Source organism: Protopterus annectens, chromosome 11.part0, assembly GCF_019279795.1.
Source record: "Protopterus annectens isolate FY-2018-M chromosome 11.part0, PAN1.0, whole genome shotgun sequence".
NCBI classification, from domain to species: domain Eukaryota; kingdom Metazoa; phylum Chordata; order Ceratodontiformes; family Protopteridae; genus Protopterus; species Protopterus annectens.
In genome coordinates, this window is record NC_056745.1 from 85,635,306 (window position 1) to 85,660,966 (window position 25,661).

Sequence of the window (25,661 nt, forward strand, 5' to 3'; positions counted from 1 at the left end):
ATAAGATGAAATTTACGCATAAACTAAGAAACAGCATTATTTTCAGGTAACATGTATATTTCTCCTATCTGACTATTATAGGAAAGGATGAACCACAAAGAAAAAACCACGAAAAACACAAGCAAATTCAAATAGGAGCAGGAAACCACAGGTAATCCACAGAATCAAAGTCCACAGAAATCTTTCTGTGGATTATAGGAAAGGACTAGCTAGCATAATTCCAGTGAAAGAAAACATTTTTATGGAGAGATGCATGTTATGTTTGCTTCTGATGTAACAAGCAAAGACAGTCTTGAAATACAGTGCATTCCCAGCCCTGAAAAGAACTCGCACACCAAAACCTAATTAAAATGGATTACAATTTAACTGAGCAGATCATCAATACAAAAACACCTGCAAAAGGCTACACTTGGTACCATTTAATAGGAACCAATAGAACAATCGTCCTTTGACAATTCTGAGTAAAAGACTCAAAGAATAATTATGGTAGGTGTATACTGCATTCTAAGAATGCCCATGTTCCTTAAAGATTTACAAGATTTACATACAGTTTGATACTAAGTCGGAAAGACCAATTCCCATTTCCAGCACAAGGAATACTGGAGGGCAACATCTTTTCCTTGAAAAAAGGGAAAATTTTTATGGAGAACTATAATTTTATTATTACTTTTACTTGTGATGGAATACCAGCTCACTGCAGATATGTTCTGGCCGTAAAAGTAATTTATCATTCTGAAAAGTCATCACATACTGACCCCTAACAGAAACCAGACAGAATTCAACTAGGCAGACTGTTAAAATGAAATGAAACATCGTATGCACTCCTATACATGAATAATTCATTCACCCTATGACAGCTCTCCAAGTAACAGGAAATTGTACATAGATGCTCAGTATATATTACATATAAGATTACCCTTCTACACTTAAGGGATTATGCATACTTCAGGGTTGAAATTAGGCCATTCAGCATTTTTAGTACATAGATTTTAGGTGGTGCTACAATATTTCCATTTATAAAAGGAACACTTTTAAGATATATAACTTCATATTCTATGTCAGCTTAATTCAAATTTGCCCTAAACATGCACTATGTTTCCTACCCTGAACCAAATAGCTTAGTTCATTTTAATACCCATGTCGGTATGCTGGTGACATATGAGTAAGTGTTGAATCTATGCACTAGACTGATATTTTTAAGGAAAACCCTTCACACAAAGCATTAGATATTCAACTGTTAACTTATGCAGGTTGTACTTTTATTTGTAAAAGTGATGGAATAAACAAGCACCTCATCCTGAAGTTTTCAAAGCATATCAAGAATCACTGATATTTTTTCTTTTTTAACATCACAAGTATATGCTCTTCAGTTAGTCCCACCCACCGTCCCTGTTTTTGTTTTGGTATTAATCTTAGTGGCCTTGCAACTGCCCGCCCCTCTTGTAAATTTGTGTTTGGATACTCCTTCTGGGCCCATCTCATTTGCTCACTCAACTGAGTACAGTGAGATCATATTCTGATTTCAGGCACTCCTACTGTGTACAAAGAGAGCATCTGGGAAACAGAAAAAAAAATTAAGCTTGTTTCCTGCCTTTCCTGTTAAGTGGTATAGACTATTTGTAGGCTTCTGAGCCCCCAAGCCCTTCTGTGTTGGAGGGAAGCCTTCTAGCTTAGTTTTTTTCTTATAACTAGCCAGTTTTCTAGTTTCAGCACTCAAATCTGTTTCTTTGATCTCAGCACTTGTTCAGAAAAAAAAAAAAAAAAAAAAATTCATCTGCTTTTACTGTACTTGTGTTTCTACCTACTTTTTTTACTTTTGCATCATCTTAAAAGTACTCAATTGTATTTATTACTGCTTGGTGTAACTCATTCTAAGCCTTTTGGTTTAAACACTTGGGCTTCGGACCAGTTGTTTTGCACTGAGAGAGTTTGTGGTCTGCACTGTAGTGGCAGAACAGGTAGCTTACATCCTTCTAGGTTGGGAACTGCTGATTGAGGGCTCAGTGTGTTATTCTAAAAGTGTATTAATTCTGGTTTAAGCACTTGGGCTTTCAGGCCAGTTATTTTACATTAAGAGGGTTCGTGGTCTGCACTCTTGTGGGAGGAGAGGCTGGACTCTGCCCTTCTGAGCTGGGAATTTCTGGTTAAAGGCTTATAGTGCATGCATATCTGAACTGCTTCTTACTAAAGTTGGTGCGCCTTGTTTGCTGTAGCATAGACTGGATTCGGGCCTGCTGGATCTAGCTTTGTTTGTGTAACTTGAGCACTAATCCAGGCATTCTCTAAAGTATTCAATTGTATTTATTGCTGCTTGGTAGTAACTTGATTAAAGTGTAGCTATCATTCTAAGTCTTTTGGATTAAGCACTTGGGCTTCAGACCAGTTGTTTTACATTAGGAAGGTTTGTGGCATGCACTGTGGTGGCAGGACAGGTAGCTTTCATCCTTCTAAGTTGGGAACTGCTGATTGAGAGCCCAGTGTCTGTTATTCTAACTTGAGCACTAATCCAGGCATTCTCTAAAGTATTCAATTGTATTTATTACTGCTTGGTAGTAGCTTGATTAAAGTGTAGCTAACATTCTAAGTCTTTTGGATTAAGCACTTGGGCTTCAGACCAGTTGTTTTACATTAGGAAGGTTTGTGGCACGCACTGTGGTGGCAGGACAGGTAGCTTTCATCCTTCTAAGTTGGGAACTGCTGATTGAGAGCTTAGTGTCTGTTACTCTTAAAGTGTATTAGTTCTGGTTTAGGCACTTGAGCTTCAGGCCAGTTATTTTACATTAAGAAGGTTCGTGGTCTGCACTCTTGTGGGAGAAGAAGCTGGACTCTGCCCTTCTGAGCTGGGAATTTCTGGTTAGAGGTTTATAGTGCCTGAATATTTGAACTGTATCTTACTGAAATTGGTACACCTTGTTTGCAGTAGCAGAGACTAGATCCAGGCCTGCTGAATCTAGCTTTGTTTATATGCTTGTTGTTTGTTTGCTTGTTATTTCCCTGGAATGCTAATTCCACCTAATCTGTGCTTCTCAGGGCTTCTGTGGATCACTAGTGATATCTGCATTGCTTACTGTACTTATTTCCTTGTTTCACTTGAAAGAAAGTTACTGTTTGTTGTTTTTGCATTTAAGTTACCTGTAACACATTGCACTTAAGTTACCTGGCACTTGCGCGCTAAAGCAATTATATAAGTCAGCACTAAAAATTAAAAGCACTACACCCTCACTCCCCACTGGCCCTTGTTTTCAATTAAGGAATTCCCAATATTATTCTAGCATGTCCAAAGGTCAGTTGTCAATCTCCTCTCCGGTCCAGCTGGTGAATCTGGGAATCTTGAGGCAATGTTACAACTGCCTCATGTGCACAGACAACGCTTTCCTCCTTCCAACAAATTCCAACACATGTGAGAGATGCAACCATATAGCCAAACTGGAGGCTAAGCTCTCTCAACTCAGTACTGGCATAACCAGTCAGGAGGAGAAGGAAACCACACTCACTACAATTCCAGTCTCACATAGACCTACCACGACAGCAAACCAAACACATAATCACACAAAAACATACTCGGAGGCTCTAAATAAAGATCTGCCTAAGCAGCAGAGACCTCCAAAGCGGACACCCAAGCAACCGCTACCCCAAACCAAAACACGTGCAACACATATCTCACAAAGCCAGTGTGCCGAACAGTCACAGCCCTTAAGACTAAACAACACACCTGATACACTTGTAATAGGTGACTCTATCGTCAGGCACACTGACTTCCTGCTCACCAGGCTGAACAAGGAGAGGGTCACGGTGAGCAGCCTGTCGGGCGCTAGGATCTGCCACATAACACAAGCACTCAGGTCACTCCAAGGCAAGTACAAATATGACTCAGTCATTGTCCATGCTGGTGTGAATTACCTGAGACGTACCTCCCTGGACTACATGAAAAGAGACATAAAGGAGCTCTCTGAGCATGGAGCCCAGGCCGGTATGACCCTGACCTTGAGTAGCATCTTACCCTCACCAAGAATGATGCCACAATATGAAGACAAGATGATCAATTTCAACAATTGGCTTAAGTACTGGTGTCATTCAAAGGGGATCCAATGCCTGTCAGCTTGGGATGATATGCTCGACAAGCCACGATGCTTCGCTAGGGACGGCTTGCACCTGTCACCCCTGGGCTTTCGGATATTGGCAAAGGCTCTTGCTACCCCCATAGTGCCTTTTTTAGGCAAGGCTCAAAAGACAAACCCACCTCCATAGGTATCACAAGGGATAAGAAACTAAGAGTAATGCTACTCAACGCCAGAAGTCTAAACCTCAAGATGCACGCACTCGAAACTCTCCTTAGCATGGAGAACATAGATATCTGTGCAGTAACAGAAACCTGGTTCAGGGCTTCCGAGAGCACCCCAGCACTACCAGGTTATACCTCATACCATTCTTTTCAGCCCCAAAACTTGGACCGAACCACAAAAGGAGGGGGAGTATCAATATTCATCAAAGATACCCACACCTCCAGGTTGGTGGCAAAGCACGAAGCATCAGAGACTATCCATGTGCAACTAACAGTGGGTAAAATTGCCTTCCAGTTTATAGCCTGCTACAGACCACCTTCCCAAACCCAGGAACCTCACTCGGCCTTTCTGAGAACACTGGAAAATATGAAGGTCTCTCCAAACACCATTATATTGGGCGACTTCAACTACCCAAACATAGACTGGGAGCATTACTCTAGCTCCAACACCCTAACCCAAAGGTTCCTAGAATTTATAAACTCAAATGCTATGGAACAACTTGTTACCACTCCCACAAGAGGGGAAAACATACTGGACCTGATCATCACCAACATGGGGACTCTATGCTCCAGACCAGAAGTGTATCCCTCACTGGTAAGATCAGACCATAAACTAATCTCACTGGATATTCACATCCCGACCCCACCCCCTGCCCAGAAAAGCACAGTGAAAAACTTCTCTAAAGCAAATTTCACACTCCTCAAAACCGAGGTGGAATCCTTCAAAGCCCCCGGGCCTGTGGAAAATACGTCCCAGACCGCAGAATCCTTTATAAATGCATTCTATGAACACCTTCAGGAATGCATGGATCATGCGATCCCAAATAAAACCAAGACCCAATCCTCCAAAGGCAGACGTCCTGTCTAGTGGACCCCAGCCATAAACAAACTATACAATAGAAGGAGGAAGCTACTAAATGATAGAGCAAAATCCCAAAAAGGGAAGGCATCACTGATCAGTATTAGCAAAAAACTACGGGCACTCATAAAATTGTCTAAGGCCAGCTTAGAGAGAAAAATTGCACAGGACACTAAGGATAATAACAAGGCTTTCTTTAGTTATGTTAGGAACCTGGGTGGTAATTCCCAGATATGCTCAGAATTAGTCCAAAATGACAAAAAATACACTGAACCCACAGACATTGCCAACATCCTAGCTGACAGGTTCAGCGCAAACTCCCCCCCCCCCAACAAAAGGGCAAATATCTATCCCAGCCGAATGCTGCCCCCCTGACATCTCAGATGCTCAGGTAAGAGCCGCCCTCTCCAAAGCAAAAAACACAGCATCAATGGGACCAGATGGTGTCCCGGGCTGCGTCCTACATGAACTCCAAGAAGAGCTAAACCCAAACATAAAACTACTGTTCAATCTCAGCCTTACTACAGGATATGTGCCCAAAGAGTGGCGTACAGCAACAGTGGTCCCTCTCCATAAAGGTGGTGCCTCAACGGATCCTGGAAACTATCGCCCCATAAGCCTGACTAGCTTGGTCTGCAAAGCTATGGAAAGAATCATCATGGACCTCATAAATAAAGATATTGGGGACCTACAGACACTGGATCCTAGCCAGTTCGGCTTTGTTAAGGGCAGATCCTGCCTCTTAAACCTGGTTGATTTCTTTGAAACAGTCACCAAGGCCATTGACGAGGGGAAGGTGGTCCACACAGCCTACCTGGACCTCGCAAAAGCCTTCGATACAATACCCCACTCGGGCATTATAGATAAGCTCACCAGCTTAAATATAAACCCCTATGTCACTAGATGGATTGCAAACTGGCTCAAGGACAGAACCCACATGGTTAGAATTGCTGGAGCCATGTCAGACTCCAAACCAGTTACAAGTGGTGTCCCACAAGGCTCAGTCCTGGGACCTCTCTTGTTCGGTATATATTTCTCGGAGGTACAGGCCAACACGGAAGGACTGTGGCTGACCAAGTTTGCAGATGACTGCAAACTGGGCGCCATAATCATCTCTCCAGCCGACACAAGCATCCTCCAAAAGGGCCTCAGAGAAACAGACAACTGGTGCCAGAGCCATGGCCTCAAGCTAAATGCCAAAAAGTGTATAGTCATCCCCTTTGGCAAAAACAAAGTGCCCACAAATTACCACATAGGTGGTAATCCATTAAGTACAGAAGAAGTAATTAGGGACCTGGGGACCCAAGTTGATAGCAATCTCTCATTTGACAACCACGTGGCCAAAGTGGTTAGAAAAACATTTTATATAGCCCACCTAATCATGAAGGGATTCACATCTAGATCAGGGAGGTCATCGTGCCTCTTTACTCATCCCTCATCAGGCCCATAATTGAGTACAATGCCCCTTTTGGGATGTACCTTACCAGACACCTGCAGCAACTGGAAAGACCCCAAAAGTACCTCACCAAGAGGATCAAAGGGCTCAAACAGATGCCATATGCTGCCCGGTTAAAGAAACTCCAGCTCTACTCAGTGGCATACCGCCTGTTCAGAGGCAATCTGTGCCTGACGTATAAAGCCATGTCCAACCCGGAATTAATGGACATGCTGCACCTCAGAAAATCCAAATCCCATCGAGCTAGGCGCGAGAGAGACTTGAACCTCAGCACTGACATAAATAGGACATGCTGGAGGGACAGATTCATAACCCAGAGGCTGCCTTCACTCTGGAATAAAATCCCAGTCCAGGTTAGGCAGAGTCCCTCATTGACTCTCTTCAAGAGGAATCTTGATGAGTGGATGGGAGATCGTAGGTTTACCCAGAGTATCACTTCTGTGTCACTGTTAGACAGAGGCACAGTATACTAACCTCGAAAAAGGGCATAGCAAAATAAATTTAAAATGGGTGGTGAAAGCCAAACACATTCTGGCTAGACTTATAAATGTCCTAGGGCAGATAGCCTAGTATGAACCTATGAACCTATATAAAAACAGCATTTTGGTGACAATCACTGGTTTTTGCTCCGTGCTATAAAATAATATATTCTTGATTCTGATCTGTATTGGCCACTATAGGGAAACAAAAAATTGTATGTTTGTTGTGAACTAAACGTTCGCCAACTATCTGATGCTTATTGTTTAAAGATTGCAGTAGGTAAGCCATGAAAAAGTAATGTAACATTTATGATGAACTAAACTTAAGATGAATAAGTTACTTCATTCCATGCCACAAAACAGCCTCCTCTCAAAGAACACACCACTTGACTTTTAAGTCGCATAAATAGTCTAAAATGAAAACTTTAAAACATATTCCTTTCTTGGAATTATATCAGTTTTTGCACAAAGACACCATACAGAAACAGTCACTTTCTGACTAGGTACACCTCTGATGTTTGTGTATGATCAAGTGAAAACAATTCCGCCAGCGGTCATGCATTTCACCTTATCTGTCTCACACAGACAACAATAGCTGCTGACAGGCCAGTTCTATGGCCATTATACTGATCAAGGGACAACACTAGTCAGCTGCTTTCAACAAGTCAATGCCATAAATAGCCACTTGTTGATTGGATACTAGCATACTAATGGACCTGGTCTCATAGGTTCTTAGGAGGTTACTAGGCTAACTGCTCAAGGGCTTTTACAAGCCTAGCCATATTTATCCTGAATTACCCAATTATCAATAGTTAGGGGAGATAAATTCACAGAGGTGTATGTCTATGGTAGGGTAATTAATACCAACTTCCTATGTCCATGAGAGACATGGGCACCACACACCAGCAGTGAATTTAACATTACCCATCCACTGGTCCAGGTTGTTCTTGAAGAGGGTCAGGGAGGGGGTCTGCTTTCTGTGAATGGGGAGCTTGTTCCAGAGGAGGGATAGTCTCTAGGTGATGTATTTATCTCTCCAACATGATCTGATGGATGAAGTAGTCCATCATCCTTAACCAACATGATCTAAACCAAATGTTTCCAATCAGCTTGGTATGAGAAAGTTTCCCATGCTACAGCTTTCCCCTTACCCAGAATCCTGTGTACTCTAGTCTCCTCTCAGTTCAAGTATGCCACCCGAACACACAAAGTCTAATCAACAAATATACACAAAACCTCCAAAGACTGCGTCTATCTAAAGCCACGGGAAGGAGTGAGGTTAATGAAGACTGACTGACTTCATGCTTCTCTATCATGATGATAGATGTATCTTGGATATCAATTAATGACGATGGAACTCTTCAAAACGACAAGTTTTACACCATCATACTTATAAATACGGAGTCCAAAACCTGTCCTTTTTGGGTGGCACAGACTTCAGATAACTGCAAAAATGAAGATCGCATTCAGTTTACAGTGTCTTGTAAAGTATTTAAAGAAACTGTTTCTGCTGTAGAAATATCATCCAAGGGTGCATTTCTGGTGGCCATTGCTCATAATTAATGTGCAGCAGACAGTTTTACTGTATTTTTTGTAACAAAATTTGATGCACTGCAACAGCTACCTGGACAAGGTGACTTTACACACCTTTGAGCACAATGCTCCTTCTGCATGGAGTGGGATACAGGAATAAATGCCCTGCAGAATGACCTTCTCCAAAAATGCATAGTATAGTACATCATAGGACCAAAGAGATCATGTAAGCTACTGGTTAAACTTTGCCACGTGAAGACTTTCACATATTAGCAGTGTCAGTCGCACAACAGGGTAGCACATACGGCTTTGTTGCAGAAAGCTGTGGGTTCTATTTTCACACCTGCTAGGTCAACTACTGACACTGCAGTGCAGCATAAAGGGGGTGCTGCACTCCTGAATGTGCCGTCCTTTGGCTAAGACATCAAACCCCTAGGTCCCAACTGCTTAAGATGGTGGTAGCTCAGGTGGATGTAAAAGATCTCATTGCACCTATTGAAAACAGTAGGGGAAATTCACAGATACCTTGGCCAAATTTCCACTAGTAGTACAAATACCACCTCGGGTCTCCCCAGAAAAGAAGTTACTAGACTAGTGTGACTAACCCAGCTTAACAAAGGAAAAATATATATCTTGCCATACATACATACACATACACACACACATCTCTCTATATAGCTAGATATGGGTGTCTGTATACACAGAGTTATCATGCATTTCACTGAATCACAAATTATTGAAATGTCAACTGAAACCTCATTTTTCTGAAAATGCTTTTTAGTAAACCACACTTCACAGAAAACTGCAGAAGGCTACAGACAGTCATTTTTGGTGCAATTTGGGATAAAAGGATTACAAGAATTACAAAGAAAATGAGTCTAGAAGATCACTGTATCTTGTCGATGCCTGCCCTCATGATGCACCCCAATTCTAGAAGTCCCTGTTTGTGTACCAGCGATGATTCATTGTGTGGTGTTTTCTCTTTTCTCCTGGGTTGTGTTCATGAAATTCAACACACTCCATGGATAAAACAAGCCTTCCCAAAGATTTGTGCTAAATGTTAACTATCCAACAACATAGTGTTAAATTACTGGGCAACCTGGTGGACCAGACTACTACATGTTCTGTTAGCTCAATCAGAAAGGCACCAAAGTGGAAGGGAAATAATGTGATACTCCAAAGTACTATGTTGGTCAACAGAAACAAGGGCATAAATGAACATTTCTGGGACACAAGACACTAATGGGACAGAAACCTCAAAGAAATTTAAATACGTATCCTGAAAGGCTTAAATGCAGACAGAACAAGATCTCTAGCTTACAACACCTGTGATCAGAAAAGGATAGAATTTACCATCAAAGGATAATGTGAAGACATCATCCCAGGCTCTTACTTTTGGGCATACTGCAGAAGCTGTTCTTCAAGGTACTAGCCATTCATGAAAAGAGGCAAAAGATAACAGGATGAAAAGTAGTAACAAAGCACTTCCTGTTTTGCCTCAGTGAAACATTTACAAACAGTATGATCAGTTAATGTTGTACTGGGGGGAATAAAAGCATAGCTTATCCTCTAAGCATACGAAAGAAAAAATTTTGTAGTTTAAAGTTTTGTTTAAATAGTTACAAAAAATTGCAACAGTGCTTAGTCATCTAAGAATGTCACAATCATAAACAGTGATTTCCTCTCCACAGTCTAAAATGCAAGCTTACCCTTCCAATCTCATGACCATCACAAGCATCTCGACAGATGACCTCCATGAGTGCAGCACCGTATTTTTCAATCGTTGCCATGTTCTCTTGCTGTAATTTACTGAACACATCTTCAGGAGCTGTGAGACGCTGCCACATTGTCATCTCAGCTAAAAAGGATAACCACCACATGTACAAGTTAACTATGGAAAATATGTTTCTGTAGGCTACAATATGGTACATCAGTTCACCAACTTAATTTATTAAGACAATTAAATGTGTTTACTTTATAAAAGTGATGTACCCCCTTCATCTGATCCAAAGTATGGTACAAATCACAGTAATGGACAAAGAGCATTATAGGTTCATAGGTTCATACTAGGCTATCTACCTTAGGGCATTTATAAGCCTAGCCAGAATGTGTTTGGCTTTCGCCACCCATTTTAAATTTATTTTGCTATGCCCTTTTTCGAGGTTAGTATACTGTGCCTCTGTCTAACAGTGACACAGAAGTGTTACCCGGGGTAAACCTACGATCTCCCATCCACTCATCAAGATTCCTCTTGAAGAGAGTCAATGAGGGACTCTGCCTAACCTGGACTGGGATTTTATTCCAGAGTGAAGGGAGCCTCTGGGTTATGAATCTGTCCCTCCAGCATGTCCTATTTATTTCAGTGCTGAGGTTCAAGTCTCTCATGTCAAAATAATATACATAACACAGATCAGAACAAATGACTCTTATGGATACAAGGCCTAAAGAACATGTCCTACATGGACTAACTCAAAGCCCTGTCACTGTACTCCGTATCCAACAGACTGCTAAGAGTTGACCTGTGTCTGGCATACTATGCATCCTTCAACCTTTTACTGATGGATTTACTGCACATCAGTAATGCAAATGGCATCATACATACTCAGTCTAGGGATCTAAACCTCTTCAGTAACATCAACAGAACAGTCTGGAAGGACAGATATATCTTACAGATGATACCACTGCTGTGAAACAGACTCCCCATCTACATAAAACAGCTCATCCCTGTCTACATTCAAGTGCAACTTACATCTATAGATAGGTAACAGAATATTTACCCAAATACTGCCCCCTGTACTACTAATGGACAAAGGCAGTCACAAATGCTTTATCCCAAGCATGGGTCCCCTCAAATTATCTACGGTATGATTCTCGGTTATTCTTGTTAGGGGTAATATATAATTATTGACCATGGGATGGGTAAGGCCAATCTAAATCCAAATGGGACAGGTTGTTTCGAGCACTAAAAGGGAAATTAGCTAGGCTTAAAATGGCCCACAAGGGAAGCTGGCCTAGTACTTACCTACGAACCTATAATATAATGCAAGTTCTACAATAACTGGAGGTGGGGTGCACAGTGGTAACCATAATATTTTTCCTTCCTTTCTCAGATTTTCTTCTACACACATCACCTTTACATGGGAATGGAACTTCCTTTGTCTCATCTTCTCCCTTGCCCTGCAGTATATTCCTTCTATACAATAATCGCAATCTTTCACTTGCAAAAGACTACTTCTACTATAATACACCATTAAAAGTATTTCCATTGCAGTACTTTATACATTTGGTTTGTCTTCATGCAAGCAAGGCAGGGCTGCATATTTCTCACTTGCTTGAACATGTATTTGCTTATTTTTATCTGCAGAGTAAATAACATCATAGTCTTCCATACTAAATAACATCATGATGGACAGTACAACCTGAAGGCAATGCCCTATATTCAGAATAAGGTGACTCAGGGAAAACAGCAACTAATGATTTAACATTTTTTCTTTAAAATATATGGTCCCTCTTTCTAAGCTGCAATGACCTTGGAACACAGACAATAAAAACAAGGAATGTGTTGAGAGAAAAGGAGGTAGGCTTGTTCTCTTACAAACTTTTTTTTTTTTTTTTTTTTAATTCTTCTGGATATCTACGACCACATTATTATTTGATCTTTGGGTAGTGATGTAGCAATCTTATGTACTTCAGATAACAGCTCTGTGCATTTATGTGTATGGTAACAGATTTTGAGGGAAGTGGTTAAGATGCTACATTTCCTGTATATTATGCCTCTATCCCACGTTATTACTATATTTACAAGCCAGGAGTGTTGTGACTTTGTTTATGTATAAGTTTTTCTCATTAGATGTCAACACTATGAGGGCAGCCCCCGTCCTCAGTCGGGTTTTCCTGGTTAACAAATAAAAATAAACACATTTAGTATGTGTACTTGATTTTGTAATGCTCTTCCATAAAATACATTGAAGAGCAAGGCTGTTACTTTTCTTGATGTCTGACAAACTTAGCTTCATTACAGAGTACACATTTGTTATCCCTTGTTTCCATTTAATGCGTGCAAAATTAGTTAAGTATTAATCCAGGTTTCTACAATGACATTGAAGGAATTTCATTAATGAGGTCCCCTTTTAAAATTTCCATTCCTGAATCAGCTTTTATTAAACTTTCCCTAGTACTCTGAAATCTCCTGGACAACATGAAAATCTGACAATGTAATTCAGTTCAGGCAAAAAATAAGAGAACAAATACTCAAACAGAATGCATGAAGTTGTTTGACAAATATCAGCTAACAACACAATGCGTTTCATATGTCTGTGTATCTGCAACCATGCATGACCGCCAATCATACTAGACTATTCCTTGTTGCACACTGTAGTTGATACTCTACTCACTCAACTTTTTATCAAAAAATATACTCTGCATGCATATTTTGCAAATATAATGTTCACGGTACTACCTTTTAATTGTATTTTTTAAATTTTATTCTTTGTTGACAGGGTTAGTTCCACTAGGCTGATGGCTTTCTGAGATGGTGCTTATACTACTAGGGGACATTTGGACAGGTTATCAGGGAACATCACTCTATGCTTTTCAATGGGTGCTCTGGGACTTTTCAAATCCACCTGAGCTACCATCAACTCAAGCAAATATGACCTTCTCACGCACTAACTACTCAATACAGAAAGAGCAGCACCAAAGATATTCGAAGAGAAATACAGGCAAAAGAATCCGGATATGGAAAACTTTACAATACAAAAAATAAGAAGACAAAGAAGAAACGTAGAAAAAAAGATGAATAATGGAAAAGTTAAAGAAATAGAAAGTGAAGTTATGGAGTACCTGCAAAGTGCAGGATTCAGTGCAGAAAATCTAATTCAGAAAGTACCACTACAGGATACAGCAATAAATATCCAAATTAAGGGGAAACTAGTGGAATGGGAAGCAATTCGTCAGGTGCCGTATGAAGATATTTTTGAGCCTTCGACAGGAAACCAGTATAAACGTTCACTTGAAGCTGGACAGCAAGGGAAGGAACAGGAAACTGTGGAAACCTGAACAATCAATGTTGAGGAGTGATAGGGCAGTGAGTTCCCATATGACAGAGGAATGGATGACAGGATGAAACTGAAGAGAATGCGCCACAGGAAGATGCTATAGAACTTTCTGTAGAATGCCCGCAGGAAATGGAAAATAAAAAATGTGCCCTCAGTTTAGAAGAAAATGAGCTAAGAGTAGAATTGCTTGATTTAATAGAGATAAATACAGACTTATTAAAATCAATGAAAGGAATAGACTACAGGAGGTCAATAAAACCCAAAAAGTCAGAAATTTGATGAAACAAATGAACGCAGTAATTAGGACTGTCCATAGGGATCCATGCGATATAACAGAAGTAAACAGGATATATTACTGTGTAGCTAAATTAATAACTGAAAAAGTCCTATTGCAATAACACAGGGTAGTGAGGGAAAGGAAGGGGGAAAAATCGAATACAGAAAACTATAAAGCAATTAAGACAAGAAGTGTCACTGTTAGAAGAAAAAAGAAGAGGGAACATATCAACAAAAATACTAAGAAATATAGATGTAATAAAAGCAATGCACAGTATTAGAACATACCAGGACCTATCATGCACTATCACAAATAAGCTAAAAATCTCAGCACAGGCGGAAAAACTTAGAGGATACACAAATAAATATAAAGGAAAAGTACAAAATAAGCAATTTATTGATGACCCAAAAAAGTTTTATAGAGAGTTGGGAAACAAAGTAAAAGGAATTGGAAGGCCACCAAAAAAAGAAGAAATAGATACATTTTTGAGAAGTGTTTATGAAGAACCTGGGGAACATAAAGATGATAAACGGATACAAGTAGTAAAAGAAAGAATAAGAATTTTAAAGGTACAGGATATGAGAGGAGATGAAGTAACAGCCAGAGAGATTGAAACAAAGTAAAGAAAAGCCTCCAATTGAAAAACCCAGGCCCAGATGCAGTACCTAACGCCTGGTTAAAGTATTAACGTCTTTGCACAAATATTTAGCTATGACTATTTATATGCGTTCCCCGAACATACACCAACCTGGCTAACAGGAAAAACAATGCTACTACTTAAGAATGAACCTGCAAGCTACCCTAAAAATTATAGACCAATAAACTTGCCTTCCAATGGCAAACTCTACACTGGAATTGATGCCGACAGAGTTTATAGTCATTTAGAAGAAAACTCAGTTATGGCAGTAGAACAAAAGTGCAATAAAAGAAAGTTATTTGGAACAAAGGATCATTTTTTGTTAAATAAAGTCATAGTGGAGAACTGTAAAAAGGGGAAGAATCTAAGTATGGCATGGATTGACTATAAAAAAAAAACATTTGATAGTATCCTACATTCATGGCTAAAAGAGTGCTTAAAAATGTAAAAGATGCACCCTACACTGATTGACTGCATTAACAGTAACCATGAAACAGTGGCAGACCACTTTGCAATTAGGCCATGATAAAGGACAAATTATTATCCCAGGGATAAAATTTCAAAGGGGGGTAATTCCAGGGTGACTCTCTGTCACCGCTGCTATTCTGCCTTGCCCTTAACCCATTAAGCTGTCTACTTAACAACTTAAGCTATAATTTGGCTCCTAGAAAACAACAAAGTGTAAAGACTTTTCATCTTCTCTGTCAATGATTTAAAACATATAGCTCATCAGAAGGGGAAGTGAAAGCACAACTGTAAGTCATCAAAACTTTTTCAGATGCTATAAGAATGTCATTTGGTCTTGATAAATGTGCAAAAGCAGGAAATCTGCAGCACCAAGAAAACATCAGTTTGGGACACGAATGTGATATAAAAGAACTTGAGTAAGAGGGAGTGTATAAATATTTGGGAATTGAAGGATCAACAGTAAAACACAAACTAATGTGAATAAAACTTGGTAAGGAATACTTTTAGAAGACTTAAATTAATCTTGAAAACAGCATTGACATCTAGGAATAAAATCCAAGCTATAAACTAATTTGTTCTTCCTGTCCTAACTTACAGTTTTGGAGTGACTGATTGGCCCCAAAACATGTTGGACAGATTAGATAGGAAAACAAAGGATGCTTCATGCTCACCAAATGATTTATAAAAATCAGTGCATACCAAGATTATATATTTCCCATATCAAAGGAGGGTTTCGCCTCCATGAAACTGATTACATGTATAGATCTGCAATCGTGGGATTCCACACATACCTGCTGACCTCAAAAGACCCAAATGTAGTGAAAGTTTTGAAACATGAGGAGAATAAATCTAAGATGATTTCTCTGATTAATCTAGCAGAAGCATATTGGAGTCCAGCAGGAATAGAAATCAAACCAGAAGTAGATAAAAATCAGGCAACTGAATGTGCCAAAAACAAACAAAAAAAAAGAATATAAGGTGATGGACCAGATGAGAAGGCAAGAAATGTGGAAAATGCATAAATATAGTGGCAAGTATAGAAAACTTCTGGAAGAACCTCATGTTGATCAGAAAAGAACATAGGAATGGTTAAGGGGAGGCAAATTCAAACCAAGAGATGAAAGGTTAATATTGGTGGCCCAAGATAGTGGGGCTACGTACACGCTGGTTTATAAAGTCTACTGAACATGTGGGAGAAACAGAAAAAAGTAGGTTTTGTAAAACCGAATTGGAAACAGTTGTACACCTCGGTGCTAGTTGTGACATACTAAAGGCCCACATTCTGAAAGGCATAATAATGTGGCAAGACTGTTGCACTGGGGATTCTGCAAACATTATGGTACTGAACTGGCTGAAAGACATTGGAAACATTAGCTATAAAGCATCATACAAAATGAAGTTTACATCACATGAGATCACCCATTACCAACAGTTCAAAAGATAGATGTTAGAAAACCAGACATTGTGGTCCATTAAAAGAAGACAAAAGTAAAATTGCTCATCGAAATTGCCATATCCAGTGACTACACTGTCTTGCGTACAGAGAGACACTAAGTCATAAAATATCAGGATCTGCAGGCAGAAATGAGAACAACGTGGAAGAAAGATACCCAGACAGTTCCAATAATAGTGGGAGCAACGTGTCTTATAAAGAAGAATCTACAATCGTATTTAGATATGTTACCAGTACTTGTAACCCCATACGAATTGCAGGAGGAGTAATTACTGGGCACACTGCAGGTGCTGCAAAGAACACTTTGGCTGACAGACTGAAACAATACTAATTTCATGAACTTTAATCATACTTTGACTTAGGAATAGAGTCCATTTCCATCATGGTATTAGAAACCCAAAAGACTTGGAGAAATTAAAAAAGGGAGAGATCTTGGTTTAACTTCTTGTCTTATGGATACAACTAAAACATGCACACAATGGCTAAATGTTCACATTTTACTACAAATTCAACTTGTACTTCTGTTAAGACTGTTTTGTTGCAAAGTCAGTCTGTATTTTTGTTATGACTTTTTGCTGCCTCTACCTTCTTGGCCTGGACTGTGGCTAAAAGGGGTCTATGGTACAGTGCACCTATCTGGTTAGGAAATGAAATAAATATACAAGTAAATATATGTTTTGCACAGAAAACTAAAACATGTAGCTATATGACAGTGTGGCAGAGCGTTCAAAGTACTGGATTAAAACTTCAATCTCTCTGCAGGTGTGGGTTCAAATCCCACTACCGCCGGTTTAACTTTTGTCAAAAATGATGCTTAAAAGAAAAAAGAAAAATAATTGGTTTCAACAATGGCTACTACATTGGGATCATTCCAGGGATATCTACATAACATGAGATCGTTAATAGACCTTTCCCCCCTCTTTGCCAGGGATGGTCTGTACCTCTTACCCCTCATTTATTTTTGTTTTTGTAATAGTAATATAACATAACATATTTCTATCTGCATAATGTCAAGTTTGCCCTGCTGAAAACCAGAAGCTAAAAATGTCAGAATCTGTGACTTTCCTTAGCCCTGATGACATCAACATTTGTTCTAGTATAATGATAGCCCTCCCTCGATTTCTGAGTACAAGGTCCATCACATGTCCAAATTCACTGGCAAAACTGGAGAAGTTTATTTGTTAACCTCATGGACACTTGCTAGATTCAACAATACCACTACGGAATTGATTAAAGTCCTGCCAGCATTCAAAATTACACATTATAGTCATTTGCAGAATCCTATTTATGTAACCTTCAATTAATGCAGAGTACCTTAACCAATTAGAAAACTTAACCATCTCACCAAATACCCTTCTTATGAGCAACGTCACTATACACAATCTGGAAAATATATACTACCAACAAATATGAAAAGAATTTTCTGGATTTCTTAAATCCCCATACACTTAACCAAATTGTTTTCCTGCTCATCAGAGTTGCTATTCTAGATTTTGTTCTCCAAAACATTTCTTCCAACTGGACTACCCAATTTGCGATCCCTTCCTTCATTACACATGACCAAGTCTATGTGACCTTCAACCTATAAACCTGCTTTGCAGCCCCTAGTAACTTCTATAAACATGGATTATTCCAAAATCTTACGGATAATAATGGTACAGAACCTCTAGCAAACTTGTACCAGAAGTTGCTTCCAACTACTATCAATTTTACAGATGGTTTAAGACATTTGAATCCATCCAATGCAAATATAACTGGTAAGTTGAAAACTAAACCCATATGATGGAACTCACATAAAACTTAAAAAGAAAAGGCTCCTGGTCATCCAAGAAACATCTCTTAATCATTACAAAAAGGGATTTAGAACTGGTAAGACCCTTAAGCATACCACTTGGAAATGCAAGGCAGACAGTAAACTTAAAGTAGCAAAACAAACAAAGCCTTCCTCAGCTACACTAAGAAGTTCAGAAATAAACAATTCTTTACTAAACATATTTTCTAATGGTACTCCCTTCTCTGACCAAGTATATTCTTAATATTCTTGCTGTCACATTCTCTTCCAATTTTATCCCACCCACTCTTCTGAAATCACAGTTGACAACGTCCTGTAATCATTTTCCAAAATTAATACCACCAGTCCTATAGGCCTTAATGCCCCTGAATGTCTGCTGAGAAGCACTAAATCCCACTTAGCAAAACATTTAAATTAACTATTCAGAGTCTTGTCCATAGCTGTATTTCTGAGGTGTGGGGAACAGCAGCCATAGTGCGCTTGCATAAAGGTGGACTCTCTACATGCGATAAGAGCTACAAATGCTATTTGCAGGGCTATGGAATATACTACAGCTGAATAAATAATATAACTGACCACGCATCATTGCCTTTTTAAAAGGCAGATCATACCTGCTCAACCTAACTCTGAAAAGGTTACAGAGGATATACAGTTCATACATTGCCTACCTGGACCTTAAGGGCTTTAGTGTTATCCTCCTTGCTAGAATTAGCAACAAACTCTCCCAACTCAAATAAACTCCCACATAGTTCATTAGGGTCATCAAACAAAAGTTATAGTGCTCAAGCCAGGGTATTTGCTTGAGACAGAGCAAGTCACCAGCAGTCTCAGTGGGGCTCTTTCAGAGGCCACTTCCTCTGCCATAAACGTCTTCGACATAACAGCTCTTAAAGGGACTGTAGGGGTTATCACATTCCATGCAGACACTCAAAGCCTGGAACAAGGAAATGCTTGGTGTGAGAAGTCCTTACCTTTGGGACGAAAGCACTCAAATTAAAAGCTACTTTGTCTGAATTTGGGTGTTCAGTTTTACTTGTTCTCAGCATAGTTTCCTTCGGTAAATCCTATCCCCATTACTAGTTGCCATGCAGATAACATTCCAAGTAATGAGCCCAAGCATCAGAAACTTCAGTACCCGGGCTGGTAAATTCTCATAAAAACACTTTAACTTATAGGCTGGTAAATTCTCCTTTGATTGCCGTACTTCTGATTAGTTAGAAAACCCTTCTATTTTGCATAACCTATCCTTCACGGTATATTCTCAAGGTCCAAATATCTTTTAGTCCCACTTTATTCCTCTTATCAGGCCCATCAAAGAATTCAATCTCCCTCAATAAGCACTAAAACCGTTTACAGACCTCAACATTTTCTCACCAAAATGATCTTTGGTTTTAATATCCTTGGCTATTCAGACAAAAGCCCTGTACTGCACTCAGTCCCCTATAGGCTCCTGAGGGATGATATCTGCTTAGTCTTTTGTCTTATGAATAGCCCTGCATTCTTGGAACTCCTCCACCTGATCTGAAACAGTGGTAATACTAACATGCATTTCAGACACCTAAATATATACTGCAACATTAATCAGTGTGACAGGTGCCCAACACTAGAGCATCCCCCGTTACAGAAATAAGCTCTGCTAGCATATCAAGAAAAGTAATTCCCTGGCAGCATTTAAAACGTGTCCGGGTGACTTGACAGATCACAGATTTGCACCACAGATATGCTGGAAAATTCTGCTTAACAAGGACTCCCACAAGCATCAAGTGATACAACAGAGATTCTTGACACCTTCCTTGTTCATAAGCTTAAGATCTTACATTAAAAAAATATTTTTAGGTACCCAAAATGCATAAGACTTCACCTGCTCAAGACACGGTAAACCAGCTTGAAGCAAAGACCTTTCTTACCACTCGTTTCAATACTAAGTGATTTTCCTTGCAATTAATTATTTTCTTACATGACCATAGAGTGATCATGATGTTTCCCTGTCTATCCTTACTCATGTTTGCAAAGTCTAACTCAGCAACTGGCCCTAACCACAACCCTACTCATTAAGTCACAACCCCCTATCCGTAACAGTATCACTATTCAGACAAATTATGTCTGAAGACAAGTCCCACACAGATGAGTGATCACAAGAGAGAGACAGTTAGATATAGATATATCTATAGATTATACACACACACACACACACACACACACACACACACACACACACACACACACACAGTGCCTTGCATGACCAAACTGTTCCACAGAATTCAGTTTGAATATACACCCCACAAAGGTTAGACCACATTCTCATGGTCTGTTTGCCCGCATTATAGTCACTTAAGAAGTAACGCAAAAGAAAATGTACACAAAATAAATAGACAGACTTCCAAACTGTAATGTGGTAACAAAAGGAACTATAATGAGAGGAGAGCTGGAAGATGAACAGTATTATGCAGATGAGATTTGATGTCAGGGCATGTATTGTCATGCAAATCTATCTCCAAGATTGGGAACCTCTGAAAATAACACTAAATGCTGACTGATTATGTTGAGGCCCAACACAGCACCCATTAGAAAGGATCCTTGATAACAGACCAAGCAGTTGGACTGCCATCAGGGAAACTAAGATTAAAAAAAATTGCAGTCTCCTCATGACTCTCATTTAAGTTCTGAAGACAAAAGTAAAATGCTAAATTCAATTCTGTTATACATGGCACTTCAGATTAAGAAGGTGCCTGAACAGTCCGTTCCAACACACTGAGCAGCACATGTGACAAACTTTAAGGCTCTGGCTTCTATACCATAAACTGCCACAATAAAAACATACATTCTAAGGGACTGATTTGTATCAGTCAGACAGAAAAGTAAATAGTATTTGAACATTGCAGGAGTTGATGGCTAACAATCTACCCATCCAGATGAACATTTCCATAAAACAAAAAGATATACAAGGCATGAGGTTGTCTAAACACACATACATTCATAAAGTAGTAGTACCAGGCTTTATTGGCTTTGAAAAGGGTCTGTACCATACCAAGCAGGATGATGAAGCTTTACAATGCAGCAGTATATAAAAACAAGTTTCATGAAGGCAAATCAAAATAAATGCAATGATGCACTAGCCTCTTCCCCTTATCTTTTTTCATTCAAACCTTTATTAAACATAGAAAAAAAAACACACAGTGCAGTCCTCATGGATGTTATAAATCCACAGGTTCTAAACATACAAAGCTAATAAACAGATAGTGCCCTATTCATTATTGACTTCTAAGTGTTTATAACATAGTTTTCAATGTCAGTAAGGGGCTCACAATGCTGTATCTTAATAGCTCAAACATTTTCGACATATTTGTATGCCTTCCCTATATCATATCCCTTTCGTTTATATCTAGCATACATTTAGTTACTACTTTTCAGCCATGGCACATTCACTTGACCTTTGTGGTTTTATACCCCTTCTCATTCAAAACCATATGTTGTACCCATAAAGAACATTTATTACAGAGGAATCATCCTCGATGCACACATCTTTTGTTCTCCTCCCTTTTTATTACTTCATAAGTTCATAAATACTAGGCTAGCTGCCCTTGCAGGCCATTTTAAACCTAGCCAATTTTATTTTCAAAGATGAGAATTAAACTTGTACCTTGTGTCTGTGACGCAAACCTCAACCCCCTCCCACAGTCACTTCATTCATCAATTTTATAACTTTGCTAATTTCAGGCTTATTTTGGGATTTCCAATTTCTAACAATCTTCTTTGCCACTAACATAAAAGCTCAGCACTTCCAGTACTGAATCCCAGCCTAAAAAAAAAAAAAAAAAAAAGCAATTCCTTTCTAAAGGCAAATTCCTTACCCAATAGCTTTTCCACCTCTTCATCTAGACACTTCTTAAAATCTTTGAATTCCATTCAGTTAACACAAATTACTATTCTAGACAGCTGAAGGACTTCAAAGTAAAACAAAATCCACTGTAATACAAGGAATCAGAAGCCCAACATTCGATATACTGTTTAATATAGAACCAACAAATAAAAAACAGTACAACTGCAGAGCTTTCGAATAAAACTCTTCTTCAGTGCATTAAAACACAATGGCAATTATTTTCTTTTATTCACAGATCAACTAATCAATCCACAATTCCAATTAACAAAATGAATTAGCCCATCAATAAGCTTAAAAGACCAGACAGTCTATAAAAGTGTATGAACACAGTAAGAAATGCAATAAAAAATGTGAAACCAAAGAAAGATACAGGTATAATATAGCAATAACCCACGCCTGGGTGTGGGTAATGCTGGATTTACCCACGGTTGGTGTGGTTTGGTTACGAGGGCGAAGCAAGAGTGGCCAAACAAAGCCAACTGTGGGTAAAGCCAGCATTACCCACACCCAGGCGTGGGTTATTGCTATTATACAATGACATTATTTACGAAAAAAATAATTATTTTTCTTAAATAATGGCATCCTTGCTGCCCTTCCGCAGCTGTCTGGTATTCTGCGGCATATGCCTACGCAGTACATCAGAGCTGTGGGCAAAAGCAACGGAGAAAGCAAGATCTCTGTTGCTTTTTACAAACTGTTTCGCTATGTTAAATGGGTTTAACATAGCGAGACAGCTTTACAAAAAGCAACGGAGAATCTCACTAAACTGAATAAACGAAAACCAGGACTAGTTGCTTCAGGCAGAACAAACAGACACTTTATTACGTGAGCGCTTTCTGGAAATTCAATGATTTCCCTTCCTCAGACCGTTTTCGTTTATTCAGTTTAGTGTGTTTACATCGTGCCTTTGTCTGTTTAGCGGAGAATCTCCGTTGCTTTTTTTAAAGCTGTCTCGCTATGTTAAACTCGTTTAACATAGCGAGACAGTATGAAGCAACTGAGATTTTGCGTTCTCCATTGCTGTAAAAAAAGTTATAGTAATGGAAAAAGTCCGGGCGACCGGACCTTTTTCCATTACTATAACTCTGATTTACAACGTGCACGCTGACCAATCAGCATGCACGTTTTTGAATATTAATGGAGGGTCATTGTATAATAATGTAAAAGTTAAGTTATACAATTATATCACATCATGTTTATTCTTTAAAACAGGTTTAATATTGTTGCTGCTATTAAGTCCTGGTAATTTATCTGCCCTAAAATAATTAATCCATTTGTATTCCATTAGCTCTGTACTACTAGATCTCCCCACTGATATTTGGAAATATAACCTTCAAAATCCTAAACGTAAACGTATGTTCTACACTTTTCATAGAGACATGTTTTGCTAGAGCATTAGTGGAGATATTTCTCTGAATATCAAACATATGTGCATTCATTCATTCAATTTCGTACAAGTCTTACTGATCTAAACCAATGGCACTGAACACAATTTGCAAAATATGTTACATTTTCAGTACTACATGCACCTGATGTTTTAAACACAAATCTTTGACTAATGGGATGTTTAAAAAATAAATCTGTATTAATATCCTTACAATGAACACAATTATAACAAGGGACAGTACCAGATATTTTTCTTACACCTAGTATCAGTCTTCCCTATTCTCATATCCTTATAACACAGATATTGTTTGAGTAAAATAACTGCCAGAAAACAGGCTGAGAAAACCAAAAGTCAGGAGACAAAATAATGTTTTTTACGCGTTTCGTTCAATTTTAATCACACTTGAACTTCATCAGAATAGTTAATGAGACTTCATACCCAGTATAAATACACATTTGTAACAGTCATGTGACTACATCTTCCTGTAATTAATTACAAACATAAACGGAAATGTGTCCAAAACAAAGTGATGTTTCTTCTTAAAGATCATAGTAAGTGAACTAATGAAAGTGTTCACCATATAAATCTCTAACTTTTTAAACAGTAAGTTAATAATAAACCATCATAGTCTTTGTGCTTGTAGAAAACACTTGATGTTAATAACATCATTTAGCCCTGGGGACTCATCTGCATTCAACAGAATCTGCCACATAGCCTCTTGACACTCTAATTTTACTTTGAAGTTACCTGAAAACTGTGCGTACACATTCATCTAAGTAAAAAATCTCGTTTTGAAGAGAAACACACTTTGTGCACAACTTTTCCAAATTGAAAATGTCCTTTTTGCAAGATGAAATAATGTCAGAAACCACCGGAATATTTTGGTCACTTACTTGTTTTGAGTCGCTAGCCTCTACGTTAATGTAAAATGGATTGGCTGTTTTACGAAAGGTTTGTTCAAAAACCTTGTCATTACACTTTGAATAATCCACATGTTTAATCGTAGACGAGCTTCCAACTGGTGAAACCAAACTTGTAGCATTATTACTAACTTGCTTGGAACCACAGTCAACTCTAGTCCTTGAAGCGAGCGAATCAACCCCATTACTTCCTGGACTATTTGATGATACTGTTGGATGGATAGACACAGTCCCGCCTCCCTTCTGCCGGGCCAAAGCTTCTTTCACTGCTTCCTTCACAATAGAGCTGATAAGCTCGTGGAAAGTGCTTCCCCGACTCGGGTACAGGGTATACGGATAAATTAAGCAACGCTTCCTGACTGGAATCTTCTTCTGCCATTATCAGGCCAAAAAGTACAACTTTTTTTTAAAAAACACGAACACGAAAACCAAATAAAATAACTGCCAGAAAACAGGCTGAGAAAACCAAAAGTCAGGAGACAAAATAATGTTTTTTACGCGTTTCGTTCAATTTTAATCACACTTGAACTTCATCAGAATAGTTAATGAGACTTCATACCCAGTATAAATACACATTTGTAACAGTCATGTGACTACATCTTCCTGTAGAGTTTGATAGAGAAAGTTAAGGTATCCAGTGAAGAAGGGGTTAAACATGGGACATTCCCATGTAACCAATGTAGACAATGTAGGTTCATTTCAGGTAGTAATATTATATATTTGAAAGATTTAAATAAAACTATTTACACCAAAGGTCATTACACCTGCAAGACACAATGTGTTGTCTACATTGGTGTGTGTGACACATGTGGACACTTTTATATAGGCAAAACTTTTAGAACCTTAAATAAGCGTATATATGAACATCATTTGGCCATTAGAAAGAAGGACACATCAAACGCTTTAGCAAGACACGCTCTAACCTGTGACAATTTCAAGAAGTTCAGATTTTCTGTACTTGAGAAAATTAGTGATGCACAGTTTTCAGGTAACTTCAAAGTAAAATTAGAGTGTCAAGAGGCTATGTGGCAGATTCTGTTGAATGCAGATGAGTTCCCAGGGCTAAATGATGTTATTAACATCAAGTGTTTTCTACAAGCACAAAGACTATGATGGTTTATTATTAACTTACTGTTTAAAAAGTTAGAGATTTATATGGTGAACACTTTCATTAGTTCACT

At 38.8% G+C, this 25,661-nt stretch overlaps 1 protein-coding gene across 1 annotated transcript in view; it reads right to left on the bottom strand.

The window, feature by feature from the left end:
* Window positions 1–25,661, bottom strand: part of NUP205 (nucleoporin 205) — a 1,199,422-nt gene that overhangs the window by 381,196 nt on the left and 792,565 nt on the right. The window contains 1 exon segment of the mRNA XM_044087173.1: window positions 10,319–10,467. Within this exon segment, the coding sequence (XP_043943108.1) occupies window positions 10,319–10,467 (149 nt within the window).